Source organism: Oncorhynchus kisutch, linkage group LG13 (assembly GCF_002021735.2).
Source record: "Oncorhynchus kisutch isolate 150728-3 linkage group LG13, Okis_V2, whole genome shotgun sequence".
NCBI classification, from domain to species: Eukaryota; Metazoa; Chordata; class Actinopteri; order Salmoniformes; family Salmonidae; genus Oncorhynchus; species Oncorhynchus kisutch.
In genome coordinates this window covers 456,416-482,271 of record NC_034186.2, presented here as the reverse complement: position 1 = coordinate 482,271, position 25,856 = coordinate 456,416, and the positions used below count along the sequence as shown (strand labels likewise).

Genomic DNA, 25,856 nt, shown 5'->3' with positions numbered 1-25,856 from the left:
GTTAACGGAAGTTACCTGCCGAAGCCAAACTGTTCATTTTTACCCCTATACCAAAACCGAATCGTGACCCCAAAACTGCGATCCATACCTTTCCACCGGTCTCTGTACGCTCTACTCATCTTCATCGTCATAACCAGTGAATCTACATGTCTTCATCATAACCTGTGAATCTAGTAGTCTTCATCATAACCTGTGAATCTACTATACTCCCTATGTACACTGAACTAAAATGTGAACACATCATCATAGAAACGCAACTATTTCAAATATTTGACTGAGTTACAGTTCATGGAAGGAATATTGTCAATCGAAATGAAGGCCCTAATCTTTGGATTTCATTTAACTGGGCAGGGGTGAAGCCATGGGTGGGCCTTGGTGGGCATAGGCCCACCCACTGGGGAGCCATGCCCACCCACTGGGGAGCCAGGCCCAGCCACTGGGGAGCCATGCCCAGCCAATCCATAATGAGTTTTTCCACCCAAAAATTGCTTTATTACAGACAGAAATACTCCATATGCCACACCTGTCTGGTGGATGGATTATCTTGGCAAAGGAGAAATGCTCACTAACAGGGATGTAAACAAACTTGTGCACAGAATGAGAGAAAAACGCTTTTTCTCCGTATTTCAGCTCATGAAACATCGGATCAAAGCTTTATATGTTGTGTTTGTATGTTTGTTCAGTGTAGGTAAAAAATGGACCTTAAACGAGTATTGTGGTAAATATTGATTGGGCTCTAAGTAGTCGTTAGTATATTGACACTTGGAGTTAGAACACATATTGATTTAAAGACATCACACTGAACACAAGGTTCTGCAGGGGAACCTCAACATGACACCGGATCTGCAGGGGAACCTCAACATGACACCGGATCTGCAGGGGAACCTCAACATGACACCGGATCTGCAGGGGAACCTCAACGTGACACTGAGAGGTTGGTGGTGTACACCTGAGCTCAATTGCGAGTCTCATAGCAACGGGTCTGAATACTTATGTAAATAAGCTATTTGTTTTCTATTTTTAATCAATTTGCAACAACAAAAAACTGTTAACTTTGTCATTATATCGTTATGGCATATCTCTAGCCGCGTCCTCAGAGCATGCGCAGACTGTTGGAAAAGCATTCCAGGTGATGCTGGTTGAGAGAATGCCAAGAGTGTACAAAGCTGTCACGGTAAAGGGTGGCTTCTTTGGAAGAATCTCAAATATAAAATATATTTTGATTTGTTTGAAAAGTTACCACTTTTTTTGGTTACATGATTCCATATGTGTTATTTCATAGTTGTCATGTCTTCACTGTTATTCTACAATGTAGAAACTAGTACAAATGAAGAAGAAGAAAAGCCTTGATGTTGTGAAACTTAAGACTGGTAATGTATAGAGTATATATAGAGTGTGTATAGAGTATGTATAGAGTATGTATAGAGTATGCATAGAGTATGCATAGAGTATGCATAGAGTATGCATAGAGTATGCATAAAGTATGCATAGAGTATGTATATGTATGTATAGAGTATGCATAGAGTATGTATAGAGTATATATAGAGTATGTTTATGTATGTATAGAGTATGTATAGAGTATGTTTATGTATGTATAGAGTATGTATAGAGTATGTTTATGTATGTATAGAGTATGTATATGTATGTATATGTATCTATAGAGTATGTATTTGTATGTATAGAGTATTTATAGAGTATGTATATGTATGTATGGAGTATGTATATGTATGTATAGAGTATGTATGTATAGAGTATGTATATGTATGTATAGAGTATGTATATGTATGTATAGAGTATGTATATGTATGTATATGTATGTATATGTATGTATAGAGTATGTATATGTATGTATATGTATGTATAGAGTATGTATATGTATGTATAGAGTATGTATATGTATGTATAGAGTATGTATAGAGTATGCATAGAGTATGTATAGAGTATGTATATGTATGTATATGTATCTATAGAGTATGTATTTGTATGTATAGAGTATTTATAGAGTATGTATATGTATGTATGGAGTATGTATATGTATGTATAGAGTATGTATGTATAGAGTATGTATATGTATGCATAGAGTATGCATAGAGTATAGAGTATGTATATGTATGTATAGAGTATGTATAGAGTATGTATAGAGTATGTATTTGTATGTATAGAGTATGTATATGTATGTATAGAGTATGTATATGTATGTATATGTATGTATAGAGTATGTATAGAGTATGTATAGAGTATGTATTTGTATGTATAGAGTATGTATATGTATGTATAGAGTATGTATATGTATGTATAGAGTATGTATAGAGTGTATAGAGTATGCATAGAAGTATGTATAGAGTATGTATAGAGTATGTATTTGTATGTATTTGTATGTATAGAGTATGTATAGAGTATGTATATGTATGTATAGAGTATGTATAGAGTGTATAGAGTGTATAGAGTATGCATAGAAGTATGTATAGAGTATGTATAGAGTATAAGCTGGAAGCAGAAGCCTAAGTAGTGTTTTTCATTAGTTTACTCCAATTAGGGGAGGGGTGGTAGGGTTAGGGGAAAAATAATGAAGGAAAATAGATTTTTAAAAGATAAACACCCAGTGCATTCAGAAAGTATTCAGACCCCTTGACTTTTTCCACATGTTGTTACTTTACAGCCTTATTCTAAAATGGATTCAATAAACTCAGCAAAAAAAGAACCGTCCCTGTTTCAGGACCCTGTCTTTCAAAGATAATTCATAAAAATCCAAATATCTTCACAGATCTTCATTGTAAAGGGTTTAAACACTGTTTCCCATGCTTGTTCAATGAACCATAAACAATTAATGAACATGCACCTGTGGAACGGTCGTTAAGACACTAACAGTTTACAGACGGTAGGCAATTAAGGTCACAGTTGAAAACTTAGGACACTAAAGAGGCCTTTCTACTGACTCTGAAAAACACCAAAAGAAAGATGCCCAGGGTCCCTGCGTGAACTTGCCTTAGGCATGCTGCAAGGAGGTTGCCGATTTAGCCATGGCAATAAATTGCAATGTCCGTACTGTGAGACGCCTAAGACAGTGCTACAGGGAGACAGGATGAACATCTGATCGCCCTCACAGTGGCAGACCACGTGTAACAACACCTGCACAGGATCGGTACATCCGAACATCACACCTGCGGGACAGGTACAGGATGGCAACAACAACTGCCCGAGTTACACCAGGAACACACAATCCCTCCATCAGTGCTCAGACTCTCCGCAATAGGCTGAGAGAGACTGGACTGAGGGCTTGTAGGCCTGTTTAAGGCAGGTCCTCACCAGACATCACTGGTAACAACGTCGCCTATGGGCACAAACCCACCGTCGCTGGACCAGACAGGACTGGTAAAAAGTGCTCTTCACTGACGAGTTGTGGTTTTGCCTCACAAGGGATGATGGTCAGATTCGCGTTTATCATCGAAGGAATGAGCGTTACACCGAGGCCTGTACTCTGGAGCGAGATCGATTTGGAGGTGGAGGGTCCGTCATGGTCTGGGGCGGTGTGTCACAGCATCATCAGACTGAGCTTGTTGTCATTGCAGGCAATCTCAATGCTGTGCGTTACAGGGAAGACATCCTCCTCCCTCATGTGGTACCCTTCCTGCAGGCTCATCCTGACATGACCCCCCAGCATGACAATGCCACCAGCCATACTGCTCGTTCTGTGCGTGATTTCCTACTACAAGACAGGAATATCAGTGTTCTGCCAGAGCCTGGATCTCAATCCCATTGAGCACGTCTGGGACCTGTTGGATCGGAGGGTGAGGGCTAGGGCCATTCAATATACAACCATGTATAATTACATTACTATAGTAACAACCTACAACCATGTATAATTACGTTACTGTAGTAAGAGAACCTACAACCATGTATAATTACGTTACTGTAGTAAGAGAACCTACAACCATGTATAATTACGTTACTGTAGTAACAGAACCTACTACCATGTATAATTACGTTACTGTAGTAACAGAACCTACAACCATGTATAATTACGTTACTGTAGTAACAGAACCTACAACCATGTATAATTACGTTACTGTAGTAACAGAACCTACAACCATGTATAATTACGTTACTGTAGTAACAGAACCTACAACCATGTATAATTACGTTACTGTAGTAACAGAACCTACAACCATGTATAATTACGTTACTGTAGTAACAGAACCTACAACCATGTATAATTACGTTACTGTAGTAACAGAACCTACAACCATGTATAATTACGTTACTGTAGTAACAGAACCTACAACCATGTACAATTACGTTACTATACTGTGACGACCCTCCCACTCTGTCTGCCGTATTCTTTCTCTTTGCTCTTGTTTTCCTTATTAGGATGTCGGTGGGCGGAGCCTGGAGGGTTGTCAGCGAAATGGGACACACCTGGGCTCGGGTGTGTCCTGGGATCAATACACCTCTTCCCCATTCATTGAGGAGACTCTCTCCATGCAGACACACCTGGTCCTGGGTGTGTCCTGGGATAAATACACCTCTTCCCCATTCATTGAGGAGACTCTCTCCATGCAGACACACCTGGTCCTGGGTGTGTCCTGGGATCAATACACCTCTTCCCCATTCATTGAGGAGACTCTCTCCATGCAGACACACCTGGTCCTGGGTGTGTCCTGGGATCAATACACCTCTTCCCCATTCATTGAGGAGACTCTCTCCATGCAGACACACTGATAGATTTTGGTTGTGGCATTTTGTGGCTGGTTTTGTTTGTTTGCTTTGGCACCTTTCAACGCCCCTCATTATCACATTTATGCGTGCAAACACTCACTCACTACTGACTACACACACCATTGTTAATTGTATTTACTTTACTTCAGTTCATAAATATTGTTTGTTATTCCTTATCTCCACGTTGTCTCCCTTTTTATTCTGAACTTGGAGCTGGTTCGTGACAGAACTCACCTAAAGAAGAGGATGAAACTGCAGCATGATGAAATAAAGTGTGGCTCGTTTTCAAAATAAAATAATATCATTGACTTGAACATCATTATCTGCTAAGATATGTTTGCATAAAATTATTGACAACCTTGAACTGTTTCTTCCTGTGTTGAGCTGCTCTCTCCACTTCCTGTCTGTTGAGCTGCTCTCCACTTCCTATCTGCTGAGCTGCTCTCTCCACTTCCTGTCTGTTGAGCTGCTCTCTCCACTTCCTGTCTGTTGAGCTGCTCTCTCCACTTCCTGTCTGTTGAGCTGCTCTCTCCACTTCCTGTCTGTTGAGCTTCTCTCTCCACTTCCTGTCTGTTGAGCTTCTCTCTCCACTTCCTGTCTGTTGAGCTGCTCTCTCCACTTCCTGTCTGTTGAGCTGCTGTATTCCTGACCTGCACGGATATATTGATGTATCTGTTTACGTGAACTTTTGTAATCTTTAGTCCTCTCTTTATGCAATGTATGCATTTTCAAATCTCAGGCAGTGGCCACATGTTTTAAAATGCTCCTTTGACCTAAGCAATAATGATATGACTAATGTTTTCACTAAAACCTCTGTCGGTGTCTAAGACCACAACAAGCACTTCACACAGCACTGGTTTAAAGTAGCATATACAGAATGGGCACTTCAATGGTTAGCACACTTTGAGGTAAAAAAAAAAAAAACACCTACCATGTTTTTCCACTAGATATCCCATATCTGTGGTTAAAATGTTTCTGTAGTTATAACACTGTACCAACTGAAGAACATGGCTGGGCCCTGGTCTAAAGCAGAGCACTATAAAGGGAATAGGGCCCTGGTCTAAAGTAGGACACTATAAAGGGAATAGGGCCCTGGTCTAAAGTAGGACACTATAAAGGGAATAGGGCCCTGGTCTAATGTAGAACACTATAAAGGGAATAGGGCCCTGGTCAAAAGCAGAGCACTATATAGGGAATAGGGTGCCATTTGGAACACTGCTGAACCACTGCTTGATATCAGAGAACCACTGCTTGATATCAGAGAACCACTGCTTGATATCAGCACGACCTATGACTTCTTATGACTGTTCTGCAGTTGAGGTATGACCAGTGATGTAGTGATAAAAACAGTTGAGATATAACCAGTGATGTAGTGGTAAAAACAGTTGAGGTATGACCAGTGATGTAGTGGTAAAACAGTTGAGGTATAACCAGTGATGAGGTGGTAAAAAATAAAAAATAGGGTCTTTATTCAATGAGATCCACTTTAGTTGATGTCCGTATAGTGGTTGTTCTGACTGTGTCGGAGGTGGAACTGCCTTAGAGCTGTCAAATCCACAAGCAGCTCCCGGCATTACACCTAAAGCGGACATTGCCATTGGCTGCATGGAGTCGTATTAACAGAAATCTCATGCAGCCTTGTTTACACTGTTCCAACACTGTCATGTGAGATGTAATCCACACCACGATTTGGATGCAAGAAATACTTATTATTTAGTTGAATATTTTTCAATTTGAGCCTAATTATTTCTATACAGACTATTGGTTCTGGTTCTGAACTTCTAACGTGAGTGGGAGATTTGACAGCTCCAAGGAAGCTACTCCTCCAACACCGCCAAAACATCAGATATGTGTCGCTATCGCCGGTTAATGCTTGTTCTGGATGAATCTAGGCCTAGATGGGTAAATGCTGATTGCTGTTCACGGTGCGTAAAGTAACCCTCTATACTTTCATTGCATTTTTCTGCAAAAGATTAAACGTACAACATAAAAAAAGGTTAGTAAACGGCCTTGACATGTGTTTACCCTTCACGAGACTGGGTATGACCTACAGTGGGGAGAACAAGTATTTGATACACTGCCAATTTTGCAGGTTTTCCTACTAACAAAGCATGTAGAGGTCTGTAATTTTTATCATAGGTACACTTCAACTGTGAGAGACGGAATGCAACAACTGTTGGCGCAATTATTTGAAAATTTAAGAAGTTCAAGATGACGGTCAATCACACTCGGTCGGGGGCTCCATGCAAGATCTCACCTCGTGGGGCATCAATGATCATGAGGAAGGTGAGGGATCAGCCCAGAACTAAACGGCAGGACCTGGTCAATGACCTGAAGAGAGCTGGGACCACAGTCTCAAAGAAAACCATTAGTAACACACTACGGCGTCATGGATTAAAATCCTGCAGCGCACGCAAGTTCCCCCTGCTCAAGCCAGCTCATGTCCAGGCCCGTCTGAAGTTTGCCAATGACTATCTGGATGATCCAGAGGAGGAATGGGAGAAGGTCATGTGGTCTGATGAGACAAAAATAGAGCTTTTTGGTCTAAACTCCACTCGCCGTGTTTGGAGAAAGAAGAAGGATGAGTACAACCTCAAGAACACCATCCCAACCGTGAAGCATGGAGGTGGAAACATCATTCTTTGGGGATGCTTTTCTGCAAAGGGGACAGGACGACTGCACCGTATTGAGGGGAGGATGGATGGGGCCATGTATCGCGAGATCTTGGCCAACAACCTCCTTCCCTCAGTAAGAGCATTGAAGATGGGTCGTGGCTGGGTCTTCCAGCATGACAATGACCCGAAACACACAGCCAGGGCAACTAAGGAGTGGCTCCGTAAGAAGCATCTCAAGGTCCTGGAGTGGCCTAGCCAGTCTCCAGACCTGAACCCAATAGAAAATCTTTGGAGGGAGCTGAAAGTCCGTATTACCCAGCAACAGCCCCGAAACCTGAAGGATCTAGAGAAGGTCTGTATGGATCCCTGCTGCAGTGTGTGCAAACCTGGTCAAGAACTACAGGAAACGTATGATCTCTGTAATTGCAAACAAAGGTTTCTGTACCAAATATTAAGTTCTGCTTTTCTGATGTATCAAATACTTATGTCATGCAATAAAATGCAAATGAATACCTTAAAAATCATACATTGTGATTTTTCTGGATCTACATGCTTTGTAAGTAGGAAAACCTGCAAAATCGTCAGTGTATCAAATACTTGTTCTCCCCACTGTATGCACCCTTAAATAGGGGACAGTGGATGCATGTCTTCATTATTACTGAAAAGACCTGCACCTCTGTGCCTATGGACAAGATGAGAGCCTGTTCATACAACAGGAAGAGCATTTTGAATAGAGAATCAATCTACAGAATGGTTTACCTTATAGGCTTCAACTTCAAAAATGTTTTTACTTAAAACATGATTTGGATTTCTGCTTGTGTTTTTGGCTATTCTAGTAATTACAGCTTAAAACCTTCTAAAGTTGATTCCAGTTTAGAGATCACGGAGAGGAATGGAGTTCTCAATATAGCAAGTCAGAGGTCTGGCAATAGAATAGATTAGAACAATGAAACCATAGGTCAATGACAGGTCAAGTCACTCAGACCTTTAAACAACATGCTGCTAACACTCAAACAAGTCTCTATGACTAGTGAGACGTCATCTGAAATATTGATCGGTGAAAATGGTTCATTGGCAAGGTTCCAAATGTTTGGAGGAGGGTGTGGTTTCAGTTTGGAGGAGGGTGTGGTTTCAGTTTTGGAGGAGGGTGTGGTTTCAGTTTGGAGGAGGTTGTGGTTTCAGTTTGGAGGAGGGTGTGGTTTCAGTTTGGATGAGGGTGTGGTTTCAGTTCACCACAGGCAGACTTCAAACAGAACAGTTGAACATTTTCAGGAAGAATTCATACCCCTCGCCTTATTCCACATGTTGTTGCAGCCTGAATAAAACAGTTCATTGTTTTTACCCATCTATACACAATACCCCATAATGACAAACTGAAAACATGTTGTTGGTTTTACCCATCTACACACAATACCCCATAATGACAAACTGAAAACATGTTGTTGGTTTTACCCATCTATACACAATACCCCATAATGACAAACTGAAACATGTTGTGTTTACCCATCTATACACAATACCCCATAATGACAAACTGAAACATGTTGGTTTTACCCATCTACACACAATACCCCATAATGACAAACTGAAAACATGTTGTTGGTTTTACCCATCTACACACAATACCCCATAATGACAAACTGAAAACATGTTGTTGGTTTTACCCATCTACACACAATACCCCATAATGACAAACTGAAAACATGTTGTTGGTTTTACCCATCTACACACAATACCCCATAATGACAAACTGAAAACATGTTGTTTTTACCCATCTACACACAATACCCCATAATGACAAACTGAAAACATGTTGGTTTTACCCATCTACACACAATACCCCATAATGACAAACTGAAAACATGTTGTTTTTACCCATCTACACACAATACCCCATAATGACAAACTGAAAACATGTTGTTGGTTTTACCCATCTACACACAATACCTCATAATGACAAACTGAAAACATGTTGTTGGTTTTACCCATCTACACACAATACCTCATAATGACAAACTGAAAACATGTTGTTGGTTTTACCCATCTACACACAATACCTCATAATGACAAACTGAAAACATGTTGTTGGTTTTACCCATCTACACACAATACCCCATAATGACAAACTGAAAACATGTTGTTGGTTTTACCCATCTACACACAATACCCCATAATGACAAACTGAAAACATGTTGTTGGTTTTACCCATCTACACACAATACCCCATAATGACAAACTGAAAACATGTTGTTGGTTTTACCCATCTACACACAATACCCCATAATGACAAACTGAAAACATGTTGTTTTTACCCATCTACACACAATACCCCATAATGACAAACTGAAACATGTTGTTTTTACCCATCTACACACAATACCCCATAATGACAAACTGAAAACATGTTGGTTTTACCCATCTACACACAATACCCCATAATGACAAACTGAAAACATGTTGTTTTTACCCATCTACACACAATACCCCATAATGACAAACTGAAAACATGTTGTTTTTACCCATCTACACACAATACCCCATAATGACAAACTGAAAACATGTTGTTGGTTTTACCCATCTACACACAATACCCCATAATGACAAACTGAAAACATGTTGTTGGTTTTACCCATCTACACACAATACCCCATAATGACAAACTGAAAACATGTTGTTTTTACCCATCTACACACAATACCCCATAATGACAAACTGAAAACATGTTGTTGGTTTTACCCATCTACACACAATACCCCATAATGACAAACTGAAAACATGTTGTTTTTACCCATCTATACACAATACCCCATAATGACAAACTGAAACATGTTGTTGGTTTTACCCATCTACACACAATACCCCATAATGACAAACTGAAAACATGTTGTTGGTTTTACCCATCTACACACAATACCCCATAATGACAAACTGAAAACATGTTGTTGGTTTTACCCATCTACACACAATACCTCATAATGACAAACTGAAAACATGTTGTTGGTTTTACCCATCTACACACAATACCCCATAATGACAAACTGAAAACATGTTGTTGGTTTTACCCATCTACACACAATACCCCATAATGACAAACTGAAAACATGTTGTTGGTTTTACCCATCTACACACAATACCCCATAATGACAAACTGAAACATGTTGGTTTTACCCATCTATACACAATACCCCATAATGACAAACTGAAAACATGTTGTTGGTTTTACCCATCTACACACAATACCCCATAATGACAAACTGAAAACATGTTGTTGGTTTTACCCATCTACACACAGTACCCCATAATGACAAACTGAAAACATGTTGTTGGTTTTACCCATCTACACACAATACCCCATAATGACAAACTGAAAACATGTTGTTGGTTTTACCCATCTACACACAATACCCCATAATGACAAACTGAAAACATGTTGTTGGTTTTACCCATCTATACACAATACCCCATAATGACAAACTGAAACATGTTGGTTTTACCCATCTACACACAATACCCCATAATGACAAACTGAAACATGTTGTTGGTTTTACCCATCTACACACAATACCCCATAATGACAAACTGAAAACATGTTGTTGGTTTTACCCATCTACACACAATACCTCATAATGACAAACTGAAAACATGTTGTTGGTTTTACCCATCTACACACAATACCCCATAATGACAAACTGAAAACATGTTGTTGGTTTTACCCATCTACACACAATACCTCATAATGACAAACTGAAAACATGTTGTTGGTTTTACCCATCTATACACAATACCCCATAATGACAAACTGAAAACATGTTGTTGGTTTTACCCATCTATACACAATACCCCATAATGACAAACTGAAAACATGTTGTTGGTTTTACCCATCTACACACAATACCCCATAATGACAAACTGAAACATGTTGTTGGTTTTACCCATCTACACACAATACCCCATAATGACAAACTGAAAACATGTTGTTGGTTTTACCCATCTATACACAATACCTCATAATGACAAACTGAAAACATGTTGTTGGTTTTACCCATCTACACACAATACCCCATAATGACAAACTGAAAACATGTTGTTGGTTTTACCCATCTACACACAATACCCCATAATGACAAACTGAAACATGTTGTTGGTTTTACCCATCTACACACAATACCCCATAATGACAAACTGAAAACATGTTGTTGGTTTTACCCATCTATACACAATACCTCATAATGACAAACTGAAAACATGTTGTTGGTTTTACCCATCTACACACAATACCCCATAATGACAAACTGAAAACATGTTGTTGGTTTTACCCATCTATACACAATACCCCATAATGACAAACTGAAAACATGTTGTTGGTTTTACCCATCTATACACAATACCCCATAATGACAAACTGAAAACATGTTGTTGGTTTTACCCATCTATACACAATACCCCATAATGACAAACTGAAAACATGTTGTTGGTTTTACCCATCTATACACAATACCCCATAATGACAAACTGAAACATGTTGTTGGTTTTACCCATCTATACACAATACCCCATAATGACAAACTGAAAACATGTTGTTTTGCAAATGTATTGAAAATGAAATACAGAAATATCTCATTTAGAGATGTTTTCACACCCCTCTGACAATACATGTTAGAATCACCTTTGGCAGCGATTACAGCTGGGAGTCTTTCTGGGTAAGTCTCTAAGAGCTTTGCATACCTGGGTTGTACAATATTTGCACATGATTCTTTTTTAAATTCTTCAAGCTCTGTCAAGTTGGTTGTTGATCAATGCTTGACCGACATTTTCAACTCTTGCCATAGATTTTCAAGCCGACTTTAAGTTAAAACTGTAACTAGGCCACTCAGGAGCATTCAATATGTTCTTGGTAAGCAACTCCAGTCTATATTTGTCCTTGTGTTTTAGGTTATTGTCCTGCTGAAAGGTGAATTAATCTCCCAGTGTCTGGTGGAAATCAGATTGAACCAGGTTTTCCTCTAGGATTTTGCCTGTACTTAAGCTCCATTCCGTTCCTAAAAACTCCCTAGTCTTTGCCGATGACAAGCATACCCATAACATGATGCAGCCACCACCATCTCTGTGAAGCATTGGAAAACCTCCCTGGTCTTTGTGGTTGAATCTGTGTTTGAAATTCACTGCTCGACTTAGGGATCTTACAGATAATTGTATGTGTGAGGTACAGACTGTTGCACACAGTCCATGCAACTTATTATGTGACTTGTTAAGCACAGTTTTACTTCTGAACTTATTTATGGCTTGAAATAACAAAGGGATTGAATACTTACAGCTTTTAATTTTTTATACATTTGTAAAAATGTCCAAAAACATAATTCCACTTTGACATTATGGGATATTATGTGTAGACCAGTGACACAACATCTACATTTAAATGTTGGCAAAACGTGGAAGAAGTTCAGGGGTGTAAAATACTTTCTGAAGGCACTGTATACATCTGCATTCTTCACATCTTAACATTGTTTCTACTGGGACTGCTTTCCTCCTCTGAACAGGCGAAACTATTTCAGGACACCTCAGGTTCAAAGCAAATAATGCATCTAATTGCAACTTAAGTTTATACTTGATTTGAGCTTTTCTGACATGTTCGAAAATTATGAATGGAGTGGATGAGAACCTGGGTCGCTGGCGTGAAGGGCAAACATCGTAAACATTGCGCCAATAAGACTAACCCGCGTGGTGGAAATTGTAACGTTACTCATAGCAAGGATTGCTACAGTATTCTAATTCTTAAGGTAATTTTGTTCTCTTGGGATAGTATTACTGTCTGTGTAAATAACAGATATGACTGATGACATTAACTGAACTTGAGCGTGATTGTATCAGACCAATTTATGGATCCCACATTTTATAGACCTAAATGTATTATGTGTGATAAAAAGGAAGCTACTACAGGAATATTTGTACCCACAATACTGTAGAATGAAAAAGTGAAATTATCAATACTCACATAAATCAATCCCTATGTGTGTTGATGATTTGAAATGACAATTTTTTCGCCATTTTGTGGGAAATAACTTTTTAGACCCTCTCTGGGGTGACAGAGGCGGAGCGACATGAGTACTGACGACCTCTTAGTAACTGATCTAGAGCCAGTTGTTGTTTGGATCAACGCTCAGTTTTAAAGCAATGCTAGCGACAGTTGATCCAGAGTCAGTCATAATAAGTAAAGGCATTTATTTTTTTAAACTGTCGAGCCCAAACACAATAGCGAAACCAGGAAATGCAACCTTGGGTGATATTCCCACATTGTTGTTCGCTTTTATAGAGGTGTCACTATTTCGGTTTGAGAGTTTCCGTCTGGAACTGATAGAGGAACCGATGGGAATTATTTGCAATGAAGTGGTGTCATGAGTAGAAACCAATGGGTTTCGACTTGTGCATGTCAGTGGGAACTTCGGCAGACAGAGCACTGACACGAATGAATGTCCACGGAAGTTGCAATGTATTCTGATGAGGATAACCAGAATTATGAGGACTGGATGTCAAGTTTGCCCGAGGAGCTGTGGGATGTGCCTCTTTCAAGTCTCGCCATACCAGGTAACTTTATTCAACTGCATGCAAACTGTACATGTTTAAGTTAATTCATTAAACGTCCACAATCCTCATCCTTATTTTCATTCTGTAGCCTAATCATGATTATATAACCATCCCTACAATTTACAATTATATAACCATTTATAAGTATATAACCATTACAATTACAATTTCTTTACAAAACAAATGACCGAGGTAAAGACAGATTCAGGTTGGATATTGCCTGTAATTTTCCTTAAATCCACCAACAGCAGTTAGGGACCATCAACATAGTGACAAATCAAATTCTTCCAATTTCAATAGCTCTTTAACCATTACTCCTACAACTTTCAAAACTGGTTCTAGCTAATCCGATGGGATAGACACACATTGCACACACTTTTTTTTGTCGATTCACATCTCACACTATTTTAAATTATTTATTTACATTTTTTTATTTCAATAGCACCTTGGTCATGTGACCTACTGACTTCAAACAAGGTTCAGAATGTCCACTCAGTGGCCCTACACGTTGCACACGCTTTAGTTTGTCCATTTTCATCTCACAATTTTACATTCATTTTCTGTTTTTCAATGTTTCTAATTTCAATAGCTCCTTGGTCATGTGACCTAAAGACCTCAAACAAGGTTCAGAATGCCCACTGACTACCCTTCTACATTGCACACCCTTTAGTTTGCCCATTTTAAACTCACACAATTTTACATTAATTTTGTAAACATTCTAATTTCAATAGCAATTTGGTCATGTGACCTACTGGACTCAAACAAGGTTCATAATGAGGCTCCGCTTTCACGGTCTGTATTCATACTGAAAATCAAGATCAAGCGAGCTTTTGCCCTTCTGCTCCACGGGAGGTTTCTGTCCTCCCTGAGCTCGCCTTAGGACACCTGCGTTACCGTTTGACAGGTGTACCGCCCCAGTCAAACTCCCCACCTGCCAGAGGCTGTTCACCTTGGAGACCTGCGTTACCGTTTGACAGATGTACCACCCCAGTCAAACTCCCCACCTGCCAGAGGCTGTTCACCTTGGAGACCTGCTGTGGATATGGGTACGGCCCGGCGCGAGATTTAAACCCTCTCCCCAGGATTTTCAAGGGCCAGCGAGAGCCCACCAGACACTGCCGAAAGCGCAAAGCTTTCCAGGGCTTGGGTCCCTCGGGGCGAACCCATTCCAGGGCGCCCTTCACAAAGAAAAGAGAACTCTCCCCGGGGCTCCTGCCAGCTTCTCTGAGATCGGTCGCGTTACCACACTAGAATCCTTTGCGGCGCCCGTCTCCGCCAGTCCGTGGACATTCTGAAAGTAGTTTATGGTCAGTAGGTCACATGACCAAGAAGCTAATGAAATGTGGAAGTTTGAAAAAGTAATGTAAAATTTGTGAGATGAAAATGGACTAACTAAAGGGTGTGGAATGTGTTGGCCCAGTGATTGGACATTCTGAACCTTGTGTGAGATCAATAGGTCACATGACCAAGGAGCTAAATTAAATTCAAATATAAAAAAAAGTTTGTTCTTTGTTTACACTCCCTAACTAATTCAACTAGGAATACAAAATGCTGCTCACATTTCCACATGTTTATCAGCTTTTTCAAAGCGAATGAATGTCCAAATCGTGAAAATAAGACCTGTGCAATGTTGTGCACAGTTTCCCCAACATCATGACACTTATTTGGAGTCTGTGGCTCAAGTGGTTTGAAAGCTATTGAGGTTTGAAAGCGCGAATATCGATTGAATATCCAACCTGAAACTGTCTTTACCTCGGTAAACAAATTACAATCTTCCATTCATCCCTATTTAGGAAGTCATGATGCTATGAGCTACTCCCTGGACATCAACTCTCCTCTGATCCGCTCTGAGTCTGACACCTTTAGACTCCTGGATGGTCTCTTCTACTGCCTCACCAGACCTGCTATCTACAGGTGGTCTACCACGCAGGTACAGGGCCTGCTAATACCGTGACATCTGTTGTAAAAAAAAACAGGTTTGCCTGGAGGCTTTGAATAGGCGACTAATGGCTAGGTAGGGTGAGCATAGTATGAACGCTATAGCCATCTTCTTGTCTGAGACCAAAATGGACGGTTGTGTTGTGAATAGCATTAGCTTGAGCAACAATAGTGGAGACAGACAGGTTGTTAGGCAGTAGGTTGCCACAGAGTTGTGGTGGCAGTGTTCTCACTTCCTCTCTCAGCCAAACATCTCACACGATGGTGGTTCATCACTTAAAGTATCTGTAACACAGCCTGCCTGTCTGTCTTCTCAAGACTAGGATTCCAGTAAACCATGCATATATCATTATGAAGACTAGGATTCCAGTAAACCATGCATACATCATTATGAAGACTAGGATTCCAGTAAACCATGCATACATCATTATGAAGACTAGGATTCCAGTAAACCATGCATACATCATTATGAAGACTAGGATTCCAGTAAACCATGCATACATCATTATGAAGACTAGGATTCCAGTAAACCATGCATACATCATTATATACATACATTTCTTTAGAATATACCTTTATTATTCCCCAAACCCCACCACCCCTCCCCCAATTGGAGTAAACTAATTAACAATGACACTTAGGCTTCTACCTTCAGTTTATACATACTATACACGTTTTACAGACACAATCTATTTTACAATAGTTATATTATGTTTGTTTTTAGTCCTTCCTCTATTTCTGATGTCCCTCCAGGTTGATTTCTATTTGTAACTGTGCTATTTCACAACATTTCTGAACCTATATACATTTTACAGACCCCGTATGTTTTACATGTGTTATCTTGTTGTTATTAGTCCCACCCTTCAGCTCCATTCAACCCCTCCCATCTATCTCTCAACACCATCCATTTTGGATTTCCATTTGCCATATATTTTTCAACTGTGCTGTGATGCTTCACAAAAGTACTGAACCTTTCTATTCTCATAGCTTCTACAGATTGTAAATTAAAAATATATTTTTTTGCCAAAGTAATTATATTATTGATTGATTGCCTATGGCTTTTCAAATCACCCAGTATTGCTGTCTGCAGCGTTATTTCTAGGCAAATGTTGCAATTCTTCAGCCATTCGTGGACCTGTGACCAAAAACGAGCTACATATGGACAGTACCACAATAAAAGATCAAATGACTGGCTCCTCACAGCAAAATCTGCAGAGCTGGGAAGATTGTGTCCTCCATATATATAACATTCTATTGGTTGCAATAATTTTGTATAGTAATTTAAATTGAAAAATTCGAAGTTTTGATTCAGGTGTTGTTTTGTGTATCAATTCATAAACCATGTGCCATGGAATGGGTACATCGAACATCTCTTCACAACTATTTTGCAATTTATATGGCACAGCTGTCAGTTTTTTGGTCCTTAAATGAAATTGGTATATGTTTTTATTTTTCACACCCTTCTTTAACCGTTTAGTGCAGGGCCGACACACAAGTTCCTTACTTTTTCCCCTTCTACTTGCCTCTTCCATTTCTGTGGTAATGCTGCAATTAGTTGGTTGTAACTTTGGGTAGAGCAGACATTTCCATATGTCGGTGTTAGCTGCATGTGTGACAACTCCACCAGTCCTATTTGTATCATTCACAAAAATTATACCTTAAACATTTCTTTGGAAAATTCATTTTTTAAAATCAATTAGTATATTTGAGTTTAACCACAATATTTGTTGTATTATTTGGTCTGTCTTTCAGGTGGATTAAACTGAAATTGCAACCAGCTTTCTAAGGCTTGTTTAAAAAATAACAATATTTTGGAGATTATTTCCTTTTCAAACAACCGAAAGTGAGCAGTTGTAATCTGAACAAAGGGAGCAGTTGTAATCTGAACAAAGGGAGAGGTTATAACCTGAACAAAGGGAGAGGTTGTAACCTGAACAAAGGGAGAGGTTGTAACCTGAATAAAGGGAGAGGTTGTAACCTGAACAAAGGGAGAGGTTGTAATCTGAACAAAGGGAGAGGTTGTAATCTGAACAAAGGGAGAGGTTATAACCTGAACAAAGGGAGAGGTTGTAATCTGAACAAAGGGAGAGGTTATAACCTGAACAAAGGGAGAGTTTGTAATCTGAACAAAGGGAGAGGTTGTAATCTGAACAAAGGGAGAGGTTGTAACCTGAACAAAGGGAGAGGTTGTAACCTGAACAAGGGAGAGGTTGTAACCTGAACAAAGGGAGAGGTTGTAACCTGAACAAAGGGAGAGGTTATAACCTGAACAAAGGGAGAGGTTGTAATCTGAACAAAGGGAGAGGTTATAACCTGAACAAAGGGAGAGTTTGTAATCTGAACAAAGGGAGAGGTTGTAATCTGAACAAAGGGAGAGGTTGTAACCTGAACAAAGGGAGAGGTTGTAACCTGAACAAAGGGAGAGGTTGTAACCTGAACAAAGGGAGAGGTTGTAACCTGAACAAAGGGAGAGGTTGTAATCTGAACAAAGGGAGAGGTTGTAACCTGAACAAAGGGAGAGGTTGTAACCTGAACAAAGGGAGAGGTTGTAACCTGAACAAAGGGAGAGGTTGTAATCTGAACAAAGGGAGAGGTTATAACCTGAACAAAGGGAGAGGTTGTAATCTGAACAAAGGGAGAAGTTGTAATCTGAACAAAGGGAGAGGTTATAACCTGAACAAAGGGAGAGGTTGTAATCTGAACAAAGGGAGAAGTTGTAACCTGAACAAAGGGAGAGGTTATAACCTGAACAAAGGGAGAGGTTGTAATCTGAACAAAGGGAGCAGTTGTAATCTGAACAAAGGGAGAGGTTATAACCTGAACAAAGGGAGAGGTTATAATCTGAACAAAGGGAGAGGTTATAACCTGAACAAAGGGAGAGGTTATAATCTGAACAAAGGGAGAGGTTATAATCTGAACAAAGGGAGAGGTTATAACCTGAACAAAGGGAGAGGTTATAATCTGAACAAAGGGAGAGGTTGTAATCTGAACAAAGGGAGCAGTTGTAATCTGAACAAAGGGAGCAGTTGTAATCTGAACAAAGGGAGCAGTTGTAATCTGAACAAAGGGAGCAGTTGTAATCTGAACAAAGGGAGCAGTTGTAATCTGAACAAAGGGAGAGGTTATAACCTGAACAAAGGGAGCAGTTGTAATCTGAACAAAGGGAGAGGTTATAACCTGAACAAAGGGAGCAGTTGTAACCTGAACAAAGGGAGAGGTTATAATCTGAACAAAGGGAGAGATTGTAACCTGAACAAAGGGAGAGGTTGTAACCTGAACAAAGGGAGAGGTTGTAACCTGAACAAAGGGAGAGGTTGTAACCTGAACAAAGGGAGAGGTTGTAACCTGAACAAAGGGAGAGGTTGTAACCTGAACAAAGGGAGAGGTTGTAACCTGAACAAAGGGAGAGGTTGTAACCTGAACAAAGGGAGAGGTTGTAACCTGAACAAAGGGAGAGGTTGTAACCTGAACAAAGGGAGAGGTTGTAACCTGAACAAAGGGAGAGGTTGTAACCTGAACAAAGGGAGAGGTTGTAACCTGAACAAAGGGAGAGGTTGTAACCTGAACAAAGGGAGAGGTTGTAACCTGAACAAAGGGAGAGGTTGTAACCTGAACAAAGGGAGAGGTTGTAACCTGAACAAAGGGAGAGGTTGTAACCTGAACAAAGGGAGAGGTTGTAACCTGAACAAAGGGAGAGGTTGTAACCTGAACAAAGGGAGAGGTTGTAACCTGCACAAAGGGAGAGGTTGTAACCTGCACAAAGGGAGAGGTTGTAACCTGCACAAAGGGAGAGGTTGTAACCTGCACAAAGGGAGAGGTTGTAACCTGCACAAAGGGAGAGGTTGTAACCTGCACAAAGGGAGAGGTTGTAACCTGCACAAAGGGAGAGGTTGTAACCTGCACAAAGGGAGAGGTTGTAACCTGCACAAAGGGAGAGGTTGTAACCTGCACAAAGGGAGAGGTTGTAACCTGCACAAAGGGAGAGGTTGTAACCTGCACAAAGGGAGAGGTTGTAACCTGCACAAAGGGAGAGGTTGTAACCTGCACAAAGGGAGAGGTTGTAACCTGCACAAAGGGAGAGGTTGTAACCTGAACAAAGGGAGAGGTTGTAACCTGAATAAAGGGAGAGGTTGTAACCTGAATAAAGGGAGAGGTTGTAACCTGAATAAAGGGAGAGGTTGTAACCTGAACAAAGGGAGAGGTTGTAACCTGAATAAAGGGAGAGGTTGTAACCTGAATAAAGGGAGAGGTTGTAACCTGAATAAAGGGAGAGGTTGTATCCTGAATAAAGGGAGAGGTTGTAACCTGAATAAAGGGAGAGGTTGTATCCTGAATAAAGGGAGAGGTTGTATCCTGAATAAAGGGAGAGGTTGTAACCTGAATAAAGGGAGAGGTTGTATCCTGAATAAAGGGAGAGGTTGTAACCTGAATAAAGGGAGAGGTTGTATCCTGAATAAAGGGAGAGGTTGTAACCTGAATAAAGGGAGAGGTTGTATCCTGAATAAAGGGAGAGGTTGTAACCTGAATAAAGGAGAGGTTGTATCCTGAATAAAGGGAGAGGTTGTATCCTGAATAAAGGGAGAGGTTGTATCCTGAATAAAGGGAGAGGTTGTATCCTGAATAAAGGGAGAGGTTGTATCCTGAATAAAGGGAGAGGTTGTATCCTGAATAAAGGGAGAGGTTGTATCCTGAATAAAGGGAGAGGTTGTATCCTGAATAAAGGGAGAGGTTGTAACCTGAATAAAGGGAGAGGTTGTATCCTGAATAAAGGGAGAGGTTGTATCCTGAATAAAGGGAAAAAGGCCATTCTTGAACATGGGGTGAGACATTCTTACTAATTGACTAGAGAACCAGTTTGGAGTTATGTATAACTTTTGTATGACTGAAGCCTTTAGTGAGGATCCTAATGCTTTAATATTTAATCATTTCTGCCTCCGAATTCATATTCATTATATAAATAGGACCGTTTAATGTTGTCTGGTTTGCCCTTCCAAATTAACTTGAATATTTTTTGTTCATATAATTTAAAAGCAGGTCACTAGGTGTAGGCAAAACCATAAGCAAATAGGTCAACTGTGATATAACTAAGGAGTTAATCAGGGTGATTTTTCCACAAATAGACGACAGGTATTTTCCTTTCCGTGGTAGCAAGATCTTATCTATTTCTATAAAAATATGTCCACATCTCCGTCAGACGACGTTAGCTAGTTTCCATGAAACTAGTTAGTGCAGTTAGTGCAGTGTACTTAGCTAGTTAGATATGTTATGCTAGCTAGTTAAACATTTGGCTAAGATCTGGCATTGGCAATAAGTGAATTCAATTGTTTCTTCATCATCTTGCTTGGTAGTTACCTAGCTGTGGCCATCTGACATGTATAGGGCTGTGGCCTACAAGCCACTGATGCAGACCTTTTGGAACATCTACATTTAAAAAAGTCTAATAAATCCATGTAATGTAGTCTACCTAAACCATCACAATAAATCCATGTAATGTAGTCTACCTAAACCATCACAATAAATCCATGTAATGTAGTCTACCTAAACCATCACAATAAATCCATGTAATGTAGTCTACCTACACCATCACAGTAAATCCATGTAATGTCATCTACCTACACCATCACAATAAATCCATGTAATATAGTCTACACCATCACAATAAATCCATGTAATGTAGTCTACCTACACCATCACAGTAAATCCATGTAATGTCATCTACCTACACCATCACAATAAATCCATGTAATATAGTCTACACCATCACAATAAATCCATGTAATATAGTCTACACCATCACAATAAATCCATGTAATGTAGTCTACCTACACATCACAATAAATCCATGTAATATAGTATACCTACACCATCACAATAAATCCATGTAATATAGTCTACACCATCACAATAAATCCATGTAATGTAGTCTACCTACACATCACAATAAATCCATGTAATATAGTCTACACCATCACAAGTACCCTCCATGTAATGTAGTCTACCTACACCATCACAATAAATCCATGTAATGTAGTCTACCTACACCATCACAATAAATCCATGTAATGTAGTCTACCTACACATCACAATAAATCCATGTAATATAGTATACCTACACCATCACAATAAATCCATGTAATATAGTCTACACCATCACAATAAATCCATGTAATGTAGTCTACCTACACCATCACAATAAATCCATGTAATGTAGTCTACCTACACCATCACAATAAATCCATGTAATGTAGTCTACCTACACCATCACAATAAATCCATGTAATGTAGTCTACACCATCACAATAAATCCATGTAATATAGTCTACACCATCACAATAAATCCATGTAATATAGTCTACACCATCACAATAAATCCATGTAATATAGTCTACACCATCACAATAAATCCATTATTTATTTTAGACAGGTCTAAAGAAACTTGAGATGAAGATAATGTTGTCTTTCAGAAGAACAGAATAGCATACTCTGAGTTGTCCTCATGTTAGGTCCTGATCTGGCTATGCCAAATGGCTGTGGGCAACACTAGTTCGTTTAGTATCTCCTGGCTTCCACACATATGCCAAATGGCTGTGGGCAACACTAGTTCGTTTAGCACACATATGCCAAATGGCTGTGGGCAACACTAGTTCGTTTAGCACACATATGCCAAATGGCTGTGGGCAACACTAGTTCGTTTAGCACACATATGCCAAATGGCTGTGGGCAACACTAGTTCGTTTAGCACACATATGCCATATGGCTGTGGGCAACACTAGTTCGTTTAGCACACATATGCCAAATGGCTGTGGGCAACACTAGTTCGTTTAGCACACATATGCCAAATGGCTGTGGGCAACACTAGTTCGTTTAGCACACATATGCCATATGGCTGTGGGCAACACTAGTTCGTTTAGCACACATATGCCAAATGGCTGTGGGCAACACTAGTTCGTTTAGCACACATATGCCAAATGGCTGTGGGCAACACTAGTTCGTTTAGCACACATATGCCAAATGGCTGTGGGCAACACTAGTTCGTTTAGCACACATATGCCAAATGGCTGTGGGCAACACTAGTTCGTTTAGCACACATATGCCAAATGGCTGTGGGCAACACTAGTTCGTTTAGCACACATATGCCAAATGGCTGTGGGCAACACTAGTTCGTTTAGCACACATATGCCAAATGGCTGTGGGCAACACTAGTTCGTTTAGCACACATATGCCAAATGGCTGTGGGCAACACTAGTTCGTTTAGCACACATATGCCAAATGGCTGTGGGCAACACTAGTTCGTTTAGCACACATATGCCAAATGGCTGTGGGCAACACTAGTTCGTTTAGCACACATATGCCAAATGGCTGTGGGCAACACTAGTTCGTTTAGCACACATATGCCAAATGGCTGTGGGCAACACTAGTTCGTTTAGCACACATATGCCAAATGGCTGTGGGCAACACTAGTTCGTTTAGCACACATATGCCAAATGGCTGTGGGCAACACTAGTTCGTTTAGCACACATATGCCAAATGGCTGTGGGCAACACTAGTTCGTTTAGCACACATATGCCAAATGGCTGTGGGCAACACTAGTTCGTTTAGCACACATATGCCAAATGGCTGTGGGCAACACTAGTTCGTTTAGCACACATATGCCAAATGGCTGTGGGCAACACTAGTTCGTTTAGCACACATATGCCATATGGCTGTGGGCAACACTAGTTCGTTTAGCACACATATGCCATATGGCTGTGGGCAACACTAGTTCGTTTAGCACACATATGCCAAATGGCTGTGGGCAACACTAGTTCGTTTAGCACACATATGCCAAATGGCTGTGGGCAACACTAGTTCGTTTAGCACACATATGCCATATGGCTGTGGGCAACACTAGTTCGTTTAGCACACATATGCCATATGGCTGTGGGCAACACTAGTTCGTTTAACACACATATGCCATATGGCTGTGGGCAACACTAGTTCATTTAGCACACATATGCCATATGGCTGTGGGCAACACTAGTTCGTTTAACACACATATGCCATATGGCTGTGGGCAACACTAGTTCGTTTAACACACAAGATTTGCTTAGAATTCCTTGGCATTATTTGATCTTATTTTATAGTATGAAGAATTCAACTGAACAAAGCTGAATAAAAAGGATCTTTTCTCCAAAAGATTTGAGGGAGTGTGCAGCTGCTGCCACTCTGAGTGGTTAACAAAGGAACAGGTCCTCCTATAAGCTTCATGTAGAGTTATTAATGTTGTTAATGTAACTTTAGTTGTTCTACAAATGTTGGGCTATAAACGTTTTTATGTTTAATACATTCTAAGGCTGCATGATGAGACTCTAATGATGATTTGAAAAAAGTCACTTGAAAGGCATGAGCTCTGCTTAGTTTTCTGCGCCGGCTGTTCACACTTCATCAGTCTCTCATTCACAATGAGACAAGCACTTGATAATGCCTAGAATTTCAAGGCGACATCCCCTTTGTGTGGTCGTAATGTGCCCTAAAAAAATCCATGCCGTTTGTCGGGCAGTGGCCGTTGTGCCCTTCTCCCTGAGTGCTGCGCGCTCCATCATGTGATCGGGTCTTTCTCACAGGCTACAAGTGAAGACGGACACATCGGGGATGCAACTGCACGTGTCTTTATCCAATTCCGAGGTGCATATTGAAGATATTGGAAGAACTGTCCACAATTACTTTTCGTCAGCCAACAAGATGAGTAGGCCTAACGTACAGCAAAAGAACTAGCCTATGTCAATCTACTATACCCCATAGTATAAAAGTCGACATTCTGTGCGAGAAATAAATAATCCAAACATAGTCTAGGACAGTTGAGGGATAGATCCCAAATTAATACAACCACTACCATCAAAAAACATGTTTTACGCAATGTGGCTGACGCAACAGATCAGAAGATTTAGCTTAAAATGTTGAACTATTATGCTACTTCTTCACATTATAAGCGCAACAATGCGCACATGGTAGTAGGCTATTAGCACCAATTAGCGGAAAACACCATTATCAAAAATGACCACGAATGCAATTCTGCATGTAATGCTTTACTTATAAAGGTGTATTTTTATGGTGCCAATGATCTCCCCCAAACTGGAACCTCACGCTCTGCGTATGTCTGCCAGTTAGGCTCTACACCCCTTGGAAAGCGGATTCATGTGCTTCATTTAAAAAAGTTATTTGGCCACTTTAGTTGTAATACAAACCTTATTAAAACATATAGGACTATGGGCTACATGAGGTGTGATACTAACCTTATAGGCCTATGGGCTACATGAGGTGTGATACTAACCTTATAGGACTATGGGCTAGGCTACAAGAGGTGTGATACTAACCTTATAGGACTATGGGCTACATGAGGTGTGATACTAACCTTATAGGACTATGGGCTACATGAGGTGTGATACTAACCTTATAGGACTATGGGCTACATGAGGTGTGATACTAACCTTATAGGACTATGGGCTACAAGAGGTGTGATACTAACCTTATAGGACTATGGGCTACATGAGGTGTGATACTAACCTTATAGGACTATGGGCTAGACTACATGAGGTGTGATACTAACCTTATAGGACTATGGGCTAGACTACAAGAGGTGTGATACTAACCTTATAGGACTATGGGCTACATGAGGTGTGATACTAACCTTATAGGACTATGGGCTAGACTACATGAGGTGTGATACTAACCTTATAGGACTATGGGCTAGGCTACATGAGGTGTGATACTAACCTTATAGGACTATGGGCTACATGAGGTGTGATACTAACCTTATAGGACTATGGACTAGACTACATGAGGTGTGATACTAACCTTATAGGACTATGGGCTAGACTACATGAGGTGTGATACTAACCTTATAGGACTATGGGCTAGACTACATGAGGTGTGATACTAACCTTATAGGACTATGGGCTAGGCTACATGAGGTGTGATACTAACCTTATAGGACTATGGGCTACATGAGGTGTGATACTAACCTTA

General features: G+C 40.1%; 1 protein-coding gene across 1 annotated transcript in view; it reads left to right on the top strand.

The window, feature by feature from the left end:
* Window positions 1–13,533: 13,533 nt before the first annotated feature.
* plcxd1.2 (phospholipase C, X domain containing 1, tandem duplicate 2) overlaps window positions 13,534–25,856 on the top strand; it is a 34,164-nt gene continuing 21,841 nt past the window's right edge. Inside the window, exons 1-2 of the mRNA XM_031838131.1 lie at window positions 13,534–13,913; window positions 15,707–15,843. Of these exons, the coding sequence (XP_031693991.1) occupies window positions 13,799–13,913; window positions 15,707–15,843 (252 nt within the window). The 5' untranslated portion in view covers window positions 13,534–13,798. The remainder of the gene's footprint in view (window positions 13,914–15,706; window positions 15,844–25,856) is intronic.